This window comes from Bombus terrestris, chromosome 12 (genome assembly GCF_910591885.1).
Source record: "Bombus terrestris chromosome 12, iyBomTerr1.2, whole genome shotgun sequence".
NCBI classification, from domain to species: domain Eukaryota; kingdom Metazoa; phylum Arthropoda; class Insecta; order Hymenoptera; family Apidae; genus Bombus; species Bombus terrestris.
The window spans coordinates 3,598,030-3,610,537 of NC_063280.1; the positions used below are offsets into that span (position 1 = coordinate 3,598,030).

The following is a 12,508-nucleotide window of genomic DNA, read 5'->3' on the forward strand; positions in this document are numbered from 1 at the left end:
AACCCCTCAACCGATTCCTCTTGATATCCCTTTGAATCCGCGATCAATACCATCCTATCTTAAAATCCAGTCTTTAAAAATTCAGACACTAATGTTATTAATGTTTCAACACTTTATATAATAGCGAATTTGTAAAGCGAATGTTCTAGTTTGATCGCGATTATATTTAATTCCAACCTTTGATACACGTTTCTTGATACATACTTCTTTAAATCTACTATATGATCGATTCCATTTTGTACCGAAATTTATACCTCAAAACAATTAAACAGTGGATTTTTATGCAAATTGGTATTTTCAAAGAAGTGGGACTTACTAGTGACTAGTGACCCATATTGATATTTTACATTATAGTCTTATTATTACTGTACTTATTGTTATTATATTTTATATTATTATCATATATCATGGGTATATTTTTACCTAGACATTTTTCGTAAATGCGTAAACATTCGTAGTCTAACAAAAATATTAATTTGTCTATTAACAGCATTCATAAAACTAGTTTATTAATTTCGATCGTACTTTTGTCAAATCCTAACTTCATGATTCACTTCCACCTACATACGTGACAGCCAAAACTAAGTACTTTAGGGATATTAATGCTTTATCGTGTCAATAACACTTATAAAGTTCGTTTATTAGTTCATAATCTTACCTATCGCCGGAAACGAGTTGATTTCCACATTTGCTGCAGGTGAAACATTTCTGGTGAAACACTGATCCACCCGCCCTCATTACCAGCTCGGTGGCAGGTATCGCGTTGCCACAGCCTGCGCAAGCACCACTGCTTCCAAACATCCTGAAACAATCGTGAACAATATCGATTAATCGAAAATCTTGATTACTTACACATTAGATTAATCCGCAAGTCTAATTATTATTCCATATCTACGTTATTATGAAGTTTGAAGAAGTTGGAGCATGTGTAGAACTATGATAAAATATATTCTTCCAAATAGAACATTTGTTTTGTGTGTAGTCTATATAGCACGTCACTTTAATGCGTCTATTATTCTATTATATTTTCTTTAATAATACTATCTTTAATAATAATATATAAAATATTTGTTTTTAATAATATCGCGTTTGTTACTTGTATATATTATATATTTCACTGTTTGGGTTAATTCGACTTTGATTTATGGTTGAAGAGGCTGATAACGAACGATTGATAAGAAGGAATTTGTAAAAAGAGGCAATGGATTTTAGGAACGATATTGTATAAGTAAGGGTTAGGTCGATCAGGGAAGGAATGGATAAAGCGAAACGAGGCGCCGATAATTACGAGATTTCTCTTTGTTTCGCGAAAACGAATATTTCTACGTTCATTAATGTTTCATTGGGTTATACGCGTAGCTGGCTACACTAACGAGTCCACATTTATGCCGGCTACGCATTATGAATTCAATGATGTTGACTGAAAACTGGTAATTCACAAAAACATAAGTACCCATATATGTATATGGCAGGTGTTGAATATATGTATATTCTACGTATTATCGTGGCATTAACAAAGTGATTTTCCCTCGAAGCCGAATAAATAGATTCCAATGGTGTCCGAACTCGTTACGACGCATTACCAGTTAAGTTAGTGAAAAATTTCTTTGAAATGAGATTAATCTAATTAACCTGCTATTTCCTTCACTTTTTCTTCATTAAAAACCCGATCTTTTTAATGCTAATACATAGGAATTTATAGTGAGCTAGTCGAGGCATAGAATATAAAAATCCTATGTCAGACAAGCAGAATTTTTGTTTAAACCTCGGAATTAGCATGAGGAAAAGGTTTTAATAGTTTTTTCTTCTCTTCCTTTTCTTGTTCTGTTCTTCTTTTACTCTTCTATCCTTTTGCACTCCATCCTCTCCATTGTTTCCTTCCCTTTATTTTCCAACTTCTCTTTTCCTTTCCTTTCCTTCCTTCCTTTTAATATAAAACCACTTTTATTATGTAATCCATTGTTACCATTACAGGATAGTTGCACAATCATTGTCAATATTTTCCTTTCCTGTCCCATTACTGTAACATTACTCTTGTAATATTAAATATTATAAAAACTCTTGCATTCTAAAATAAACTTGTAACAAGCAGAATAACATCGAAGCCGTCTCGCCTACGTAGAACATAATATCAACCTCAACATCATCAACCGTTCTTTCCCAGGAAAGATTTTAAAACCCAACACAGCTTCATCGCTTGAACTCGTCGCGAATCTCCGAAACATGTTCGTTGCCGAGATTCCTGGAGGTACGCCATTAGTCCGAATATACAAATTTATCATTGGGTAGAGGGGTGGTGGCGGCGGGTATCCCCTGGAAAATCCTGGCGGTCGGATGAAGCGAGAAAGGCGACCAATTACGGTCGCGGCCGAGGGCTCAGAGGATGACATTCTCCGGCTCCGGTTTGAACGCGATAGACACGAGGCGTTTCCAATTAAACCTCGCGCCAGTCTCATCGCGCAAACACTTTCTAACTAAATGAGGTTAGGCCGGCAACAGAGGGACCGTGTAGAATCCTATATTCAACCCGCCACGTTTCCCTTTCTTTTCTCCCTTATTATGCGTCGTCCCACTGATGTTCCAGCTGCTTTAAATGACACAGAGAGAAAGAGGAAGAGAGGTTGAAATAGACGAAGAAGGGAGAAGGGAGAGAGAGACCGATTATAATAAGGCGTCGCATATATAATTGTCGCGGCGTCTTCGTTCGCGCGAAATCTATCCTCCTCTCCTTTCCTAAATACGTTTCAAACTGTTCTAGTCGCGAGAAGAAGAAAAAACGAAAGAAGAAAATAATATAGAAAAGCATAACGAAGAACAGCGAAATGGAATGAGAAGTCGGAAATATGCGTCGCTGCGAATTTCGCAGCTTTCAGAAGCCGCTAGCTCAATGAGCGTTATGTACCCACCCTTTTGATCTCTTCAAAACAAGCACGCCTTCTTTCAGGCTAAACGTCGTCGTTAGTCGTGCTAGCTACACCAACAAGCGAGTTAATAAACCCTTTTTCTCTCACTTCGTCTCTGTACCTGTGTCTTTCTCTCTCCCTCTCTCTCTCTCTCTCTCTCTCTCTCTCTCACTCACTGCTGTCGTTCGCAATTAATACGTCATATAATGGATCGTAACCGAGAACTAGAGATGGTGTTAGTTGTTAGAAAGGGAGCCTAAAGAATTTACGAGAAGAAATCCTGTCGTCATAGAGATCGTCACTTTTGTTGGCTTTGGGCAATCTTGTTGTGTAGAGCGATTACCGAAGTTGCTTGGTGGAAATTTTGTATTGTAATGTAAGAGTTTGATTCTTAGAAAAATACGATCAAAAATAAGTTGGACATAATTGAAACAACATAACAAGGTTAACAATGTACTTTTAAAAACTCATCATTCAGATATATTTCCACATTGCATCAAAGACAAAAGAAAAGTTGACATGTCGGTAATATTTATCTATATATTCGGGAGTGTATGTGTATTATATTTATATTGTTAAATTTTATACATATGTATATTACGTCATACTGTCAAATATAATTCCATTTAGTAAAATTATAATGTTTTCTCTTACGTTTTATCTGTTAAATCAAATTATAGCACAAGAGATATATATTTTTCATATTACAATTGAAAAAGTTCAGTAAAATAAAATGACCAATTCACAGCGACAATAGACATAAACCAGCGAAATGATAAAGATTCGAGAGCAACGCTGTATAATTTCAAAATAACAAGTCCTCATCCTTCTTCATCATCACACTATCTCTTTATCACTCTGTTCTCCATTAACGAATTACAATGATCAGAAAGGAAAGTCAGAATTCAAATTCGCGCTAGAATACGAGTATTCCAAAGGGCAGAAGGATTAACGAAACTGGAGAGACACTTAGAAATTTCATCCGTTGCAATCGTCTCGGTCCAGCTTTTGTCAATTTTACAGGAAAGTACATCGTGAACGTTTCCTTCGGCGATCTGGTCGAGCGTAAACGGGCAAACGTCCGCGCCTCGAATTCCTGAAAGGTCCGCCATGACTCCGGTAAAGCGAAGAAATAAATAAAGCCCTCGGTGCTTCGTGCTATCTCGAGATACCGAATAATCGGCTTTATAAAATGTACCGCGTTGCGTGACTAAAGCTTTATAGGTCCCTATAATCTTTAAATGCGCGCAGCATGTCGCGTCAACGCGTGGACGTTTCCCTCGTCGTGTACAATTCGCGACAACCCCTTTAGGTTCTGTGTATCATTAAAATTCCACGCTTTATAATCGCGAGGTCCTTTCTCGAAGCGGTTATTAATACAGGCTACGGAGCAATTAAAATAATCAATGTTAATATATTTGGGTTAAGTGGGTGCGGCTTGATGAAGTACCTATACGATATATAGTGCGTTACTGAAAAATTGGCGATATTTAATGATCACACGGAAAAAATGTGATAATTAGATCGTAGATATTTATGCATTAAGAAGATATAAAGTAAAAATCTTTTCGTATTTTATACAAACTTGAAATATATTTTAACAGATAAATGCAATTGATATGGAAATATCCGAAAGATGCAGCAGGGTTGAAAGATGCTAGAGATGTTCGCTAAATTTCTGTTTAGTAAGTTTCTCTGGGTGAAATGTCGAATTTTTTTTATCGGGGTTAGGCTACGTACGCGCGCGTATATCTGGTTTGATAAAAAATAAAAACGACACGCTGCCAGCGGTCAACAATGGAAAATATATTATCGAGGCGTCGGTGAATATTTTTTTCTAAGCGCGCGTTCTTTCGCACCCGCGTTGGTTGCGATGGAAATTCCCATTAATTCACCGGGCGAACTTCGATATTTCACCCAGCTCGATCGGACAGCGTCGAGCGTTTTTCGTCGGTTCGTTTCAATTTGCTCCCTTCTCGTCCCTTTTACATCTTCCTTTATCTGTTTCTTTTCTTTTTTTCTTTATTTTACTTTTTAACTCCTCTTTTCGCGTTCTTTTTCTTCGTATATGTATAGGTACTAGGTGTTTAAAAAAAGTAAACGATATTTATACATGCATATGACTCTGAACAATAAAGGAAATTCCATTTCCAATAATATGATAATTATTTAACTATAATTAAGTGTTTAAATACTTTCAGGATTTCTATGTAAATGTATGTAATATAGGTACTTGTATTAAATGCGTTAATGAAATTTCAAAATGTTTCATATATTATAATATATATATTGATAAAAGACGCTTACAAGCATTCGAATACTTTCATGAGTTTATGTATATATATCGTCGTATCGTCGATAGTATAATAACATAATGTCGTCATCTATCGACGTTATCGAGGATGCAGAGTTTCCGGATTAACAGGCCTGCCCACAAACTGGTTACTCGCGGTGTACGGAACTTTTCACCCCAACCTTTCTATATTCTCTTGACTCTCTCTCTTAACTTTAACTCGCGATATTCGCCAGATTAGTTAAAATGTATTCGCCAGGGGTAGATTAATATCCATCCATTAGCATTACGCCGTGCTATCTCGGCCAATTTCCTGGAATATTTCGCGTCAGGTGTTCGATTATGGGACGACGATCTTCAACATTTCAGCCTCTACTCTCCCTTGACATTCCGGATCTTCAAACCGCGGACGCATCAATACCGCGGCCTTATATCTTCGTTAATGATGGTTAATGTTTGCCAGCCATACACTGGTGCCTCGTAAAGTCCACTGTTTATACCGCAATTAGCCGTGTAACGATACGTGGCCACATCGAATCGAGCATAACGCGATGCCTCTCCTTCGATCTTCGGGAATTTCGAAGCGGAAATTTCAAAGCTTTAAATCCGATGAAGGATCGAAGAATAGACGAAATCATTCGATTTTCTGCTTGGTTATGTATAGAGGCGGAATTTGATCGATGATGAAAGCGTCGCAATCGTCTATAGGGTATAGTGATTTTAGTTTAGCAAGTTACATGGTGGATAAAGGCCCCTTTTTGATGGTAGAATTGATAGGAAAAGTTGACTGTAACAGGCCTCGACTTTTGTTGCTTCTGTAAATTAAGGTCAACATTTTTTAAAAATCATCTATATTTTATATATATATAAGATATATATATCTTTTTTCGTTGCAAGGATTCAGTTTTTATTTATTGGAATTCTTCGTTGTTCGGAAGTTATAGTGCTTTTTAAATTATTCGAATTTTTTTTCAACGTTCTTGCAAACTTTCTTTATTACTGGAACTTTTTTTATTCTGCTATTTTATCGTGTTATATCTTTACTTTTTTATTTCTCTTTTATTGCTTTTACATTGCTCTTTTATAACTGAAATACTCTCCTTTTTTCGGAGTGCTGCGTCAGAAATCCTCTTACAAGATTCCTTTTCGTGAATGTGGAAATTTTTCAAATTCCATTTTGATTACGATAAATAATAGAATATTTGGAGTAATAGAGTATTTTCGCATTATTGATTCGAAATATTCACGAAATAAGTTGCAGCTAAATGTAAAAATTTCAAGTCTCAATATTATTAAGAATATTTGATAAAAAGAGCGAAAGTTCAGTGAATAGCATATAAATTATTTTTCAACCTCGATTCTAAACTTATCGATAAAAGCAAAATATTGTGCTTCAATTTAGAATCTCATTGTATGGTAACGTCTTCCACGCTACTCTGTAATCACTAATCACTTAACCAGTGTGAAACAAATCGTCGGACAATGGAACCTCTCATCATTTACTATAAATCCTATAATTACTTAATACTCCGGGTTTCCATATTCCCGCTGAGTGAGAGAATTACGTTGATCGAGCAATAAAACCGCGCAGACTCCCGTGTGTTTTTCCCGCGTACGAATCACATACAAGCGAGTCGACTCGATTCACCAGATTATTTATGCCAGGTATAACACACGGGGAAGTGAAAATGAGAAAGCGTGCAAGGAGAAAATGAAACAAAGTTCTTGCCGGTGTGCGCGCGTCACGGGAGTGGTTGTGCGTTTAATTGCATCGGATAGAGGCGGCGTTTTGCATACGTGATCCATTCGACGGGATCGATCGTTGGAAAAAAGAAAAAAAAGACGAGCGAGAGAGAAAAAGGGAGAGGAGAAAAAAATAGAGGACGAACGGAGGAAAGCGGGACGATACAAAAAGCTCGAAGCGACCAGATGCGGAAGAAGAAAACTCTTTCCATGCTCGATTTTGTCCCCGTGTGTTTTCTCATTAATTTACGATGGTTCTCGGAACGCGATACTTATAATCGTTCGTCGCTGAACCAGATACGTTGTTGAAACGAACTTTTTCCTACGGACCACGAGTGCAAAATGCCCATCGAGCAAATTTTCTCCGGAATGTGAAAGGCCTCCCACATTTATATTCCATGGTTATGTGTAAGTATTTGAATACATAGACGTCCACATGTATTACTATAGGAACACATGCGTAGAATCGTTGGTTCGTTCCACCTTCACGAACACACGTACGCGTCCGATATTGTCCAGAACGACGAAAGGAATCGATCGAAACGAACTGAAATTACCTTGGTTCGTTCGATTTTCGATTCATTCGGCCGAGAGATCGATAACTCACCGGTTCGTTGCACCGACTCGTTCTTGCTGCTTGATTAATCAAGTACGCTAATAATTACGGTGACCTTTTTAACCGAAGGACCAAGTTGCCCCTCGAAGAGCCGCGAGTTACTTAAATCAAAGTTTGATTAGTTTTTGATTTTAATTCTAGCCAGATCAAGGGGAATATATTGGCTATCTTGTAAATATATTTAAGTAGATCGATCTACGTTTGTCAGACACAGTAGAAACTTGACCGTGTTTCGAAAGACCGAAACTATAGTACGATTCATTTTACTCTTATTATTCTACGTTTATTGGTATAGTGGCTGTAGTGAAACTTTCGATTTTAACTTTTAATCTATGAGCTTCTAGGCAAGCCATAAACTTATTTTCTCTCTCTCTCCCTCTCTCTCTATCTTTCCCCCTTCTCTCTCTTTCTCTCTCTCTCTCGTGATATGATTATTTTTATCCTAACTTTATATCAAGCGTAAAGTAACATTGCTATCTCCGATCAGAAACGTTGTGGCATCTTCTAAACGATAACAAACTTTTTTATAAATGAATCAATAAAAAGTAACATAAAAGAAACTTTATTCTCATTTTGTATTCCTTCAAATTGAGCTAGTGCCTATAATTGCCAAGTCTATATGGAACGAATAAAAAGTATCACCAAAAAGAGTAAAGAAACAACTAATTCTATCTTCGGTTCATATTTCCATAGAATTCAATGAAATTCTAATAATCATTCCGTAAGCACAAGTAAAATCTCAAAAAATGGGAACAAATATTTTAAATACAAACCAATTGCCCAAGCACAGGTACTTTCTGTAAAAGTCGCACAACGATAAAGAGTAGGAGGAGAACCCGAAGCAAATCCAGCCTCGATACGACGGAACGATATCGAGCCATTTTCCGTCTGTCGTGGTACGCGGAACACGTGGCTGTCCGTTCACGGTGCTCGCGTTCGTTGGAGCGTAACGACTCGGACACAGTTACTGCACCTGTATGCACGTGCAACTTGCATACCGCGATACTTTGTCGGACATTCTTATATAGGGCATACACTAGCTACAGGATGGTTCACGAATCTGTGCTCGATTCCTTCTTCGAAACGATAATCCACGCCAGAAACGAAGCACAGATCAACTAGGAAACCTGTTGATTCTTTGCGTGGAAAATTCGATGAAAAGGAAGAATTAAAATATCGAAGGATGGCATCAAACGTGGTGAATTCGGCAATTTAGCCATGTATAGACGATGATCGCGAGCCGATCGACGTCGATGAAAGTTTCAGGCGCGTCTCCGCTCGATTCCCCATTTATGTTGCATCGCGAGGAAGCGTCGAATTCGCCGCGCCGACCATCGTGCCGCGTCGATAAAATATCGGGGAATTTTAATCGGGCCCGGGTTCACCGTCGACGTTTAATCTCGTATCGGCCCGCCAGCCTGTAAACACTTTTGCTTTTCGTATATTGGATCACGTGAGCGCCACACAATGCGACGGGATACGGAGGTGTTCTGACTGGCGTCGAGGATGATCGACGTTCGCAACCTCGTCTGTAGAACGTAGACAGACAGCGCCCTGTAAAAGTCTTAGATCCGTAATTTTCAATCTTCGTAACGCAAAAATTTTTTAAACAATACTTGACTATTTGGTGAACAGTACTGACCTCTTTTCCCTTAGATTGTCAAATAAAAGAGGACAATAACCGTGCGGTGAATATCCTGTCCTAAGTCAAACAGATCTTTTTAGATCACGCTATCTTTTAGCGTGTCGCAGAATTTTAGCAATTAATTTATGTGCGCTATGAAATGAAAAATATGGAAAATTGTCAAAGACTTTTCTATAGTACAGTGTAACCTTTCATGGGACGTTGGAAGTGGAACTTACAGTATAAAGGAATATCTTCAATTCCTTAACCATTCCACACAGTAACTTCTATTCGAAGCAACAAATTTTAATCATTTTCCAACTTATCCGAAAAGTTTACCACTGAATTTTCATTGGCGTCGAAGAACCACCGTTAATCAAACATGACGAACTTCCATGATATTACGAAGCACTCCAATTACCAAGTAAAAACCTGTGGTATAAAACGAATTTTATCTGTCCCAAAATTCCTCATCAATCATGTCTCACGATTCTAATAAGCATCCCTTCATGAAAACGCTGTTTAATTCGCGTATAATTTACCTCTGCTGGATCTCCTCATACCGAACAGCGAAGAGAAGGGAGGGAGAGCAAACGATGAGAAACAAGCAACTAACACAGCACCGACAAAAACAAATATAAAAGAAGAGAGGAAGAGGAAAGAGGATAAAGAAGAAAGAGCGCGAATAACGAGATAGAGGAAGCGAGCTCTTGCGAAGCGTAGGAGAAAATTGTCTGCAATTTCTGACAGCCTTCAAAATGGCGCGACGTACACACGCGCGCATATCGATGCGATATCGTCGGACGAGACCCGTGGAGCGCGAAAGGTTGCCACGACGGATCGGATTGGATTCGAGGTTTCTCGTTATTAATTTAATTACCGCCTGACAGTTCCATAATTAAATTGCTAATTTATCTGTCCAGGATCTGGCCGATCGCGCGCCAGCCAACCAGTCAGCTTGATGATTGCTCCCGGAATGACGTTTCAATTCTTTCTCCAATTTTCTTCCTCGTTTCCTTTTTTTACTCTTTTCCTTTCTTTTTTTTTATTAATTTTATTATTCCATATCTCTTCTATCCCGTTCTTTCTATCCTCTAGCAAACCTTCCTCGCTCTTTGCTTTTCCACATTGTTTCGATCGTTTATATCGTGATTATATTTCGTTTAAGCATATATATAATACGTATGCGTTTAACAACGAAGAAATAGAGATTTTTATCCAGGAATCAAGGAACCATGAGAATCACGATGATGAGGAGAAAGTATCCTAGCAAACTTTCCCACTTCGATTACGATGTTTCGATGATTTATACTCGTGTGTTGTGGCTCACGAGCGTTCGTTTTCTAGTTTGATGCGAAGCGTGATTTTCTTGTATAGGTTATGAGGAGTCGTCTAATAAGCTGTTTCTACTTTTGTAGGGCTCGTCGGTCCAATCAACGACGAACGGTACATTCGACGACATAGAAATTAATTTACCGATTTCATCAACGATACTCGTAGTATAAAATATGTTTTTCGATTAACCGTAAAACCCAAGTCCCGATGTCGAATAAATCTCTAATTAAATCCTTAATTTATTCTCAAATCTAATCCCGCAATCTTCAACGACGTTAATTAAATTCCTCTCGATCAAAAAGAAATCTGGGTAGAAGATATTAATATTCGAAATCAAAGCGATAGCTATTCCGAACACGTAACTGTTTCGAACTTTATTATGCTCTTATTACGCGGTTAGTCGCGCTTTCCTCGGATTCAATTGGCCAGATTGGTGAGCAGAGATCGCGCCTTGATCCTCGCCAAAAGGGATCTTTCGATCGACGCGGCGTACCGTGAAACTTATTATCGTTCGGCCATCGCATCGCTGCCGCGTCTCTATTGGACAAATACTCGCGCGCACACGTGGCTATTCCCCTAACGGGTCCAGCAATTTCCAAAGACCGTTATAACACCGCCGTAAGAATCGTCGATCGCCATGTCGAAATGCAATTAATTATATCGAAAGGCGGTAAACGCGGCGCCACGGAATGCGACTTAATCACCAAAAGACCTCCCGGTCTTCGAATCACCCTCGCTCATCTTTTCTCCTTTCTTTCTATTTAACGTCTCGTTACTCAGTCCGGATCCCGTAACCAAAGTCTTTTAAGATACCGATTTCCCCCTATTAACGAGCAGTTGGAATAAAAATATTTTCTGTGGAGATTCTGCCTTAACCTTCCAGCGAGATTCGATTATTTGTGAATCCCCAAAGAGATTGTCGGAGGAGATGTATAGTTTATTGGAGAATCCAGATTGGAAAGTATCAATTCGAAAGAAAGAAGTAACAAATCGAAAGATACATAAATTAAGTTTCCTTCTTTCCATCTCTGCCTTACAATCCCACAATAACTTTCAACAAATAACTTCATCTACGACTTCGCATTCCATTCGAATCATTCTCTCGTTTCATATACAGCCAATAAAACGATCGCACACGCCAATCAGAAAAATTAAACACAGAGAGAGAGAGAGAGAGAGAGAGAGAGAGAGAGAGAGAGACTCGTGACTGTAATTCAAAGCCGTCTCCGGTCGAAACGTCCTCCGCGTCTCATAGCGAAAGACGCCATGGAGAGAACCCCGTTAACGAAGACACGGACAGATTGATTAATGGAAAATACACGGGGACACGACGAAGAAGAGAGAGAAAGGAAGAGAGGGAGAGAGAGAGAGAGGAAGAAATTCAGCCGGCGGAGGCGGCCTCGTGTATCAAGGTTAAATACAGATTCTATACGAGCGAACCGTTTAATAATTTTAATGAGCGAAGTTCAGCGCGCGGCTTACTTAAGGAAGTAATTGGTGATTACAGCCGGCGGGCTCGATCTTTAACGAGCAATCCGCGCTATTTCTAATTAGTTGATTTCACTAATTCGAACTTCGAAATTGAACCAAACCATCGGGTACACCCTTGTGTTCTCCATCTTCCGTCTTGCACGCAATTCATTTCGAGTCCCACCCGCACACGCCACCCGCCATCACCTAACGCCCCCCACTCTCGCGTCTTAATTATACGCGCGGTGTCAATCTTGCCGCGGTTAACGAGAATTCGTGCCGTGTTGGAACGGTTTGTCGCGGCCTCGTGTCGCTAATTAATACGGTCGATTTGCACACAATCCACCGACTGAAACGGCGAAAGGAGGGCGAAAAAAAGAGCGGAAGGAGAAAGAGACGCGATCGAGCTAGAAGGCGCGCGAGGATCCAGGCCGCGGGAACAAAGCTCCGCAAATTGGGAGCAGTCGGTTGCCGAGATAGCTTTAGATGGTTAATAATACGACGACTTGGGTTATCGACTTTTT

General features: G+C 39.0%; 1 protein-coding gene across 12 annotated transcripts in view; it reads right to left on the minus strand.

The window, feature by feature from the left end:
* Positions 1–12,508, minus strand: part of LOC100650779 (LIM domain transcription factor LMO4.1) — a 477,355-nt gene that overhangs the window by 5,583 nt on the left and 459,264 nt on the right. For all 12 annotated transcript variants that reach the window (XM_048411143.1, XM_012314594.3, XM_048411142.1 and 9 more), the window contains one exon: positions 659–802. In XM_048411143.1, coding sequence (XP_048267100.1) covers positions 659–802 — 144 coding nt within the window. The remainder of the gene's footprint in view (positions 1–658; positions 803–12,508) is intronic.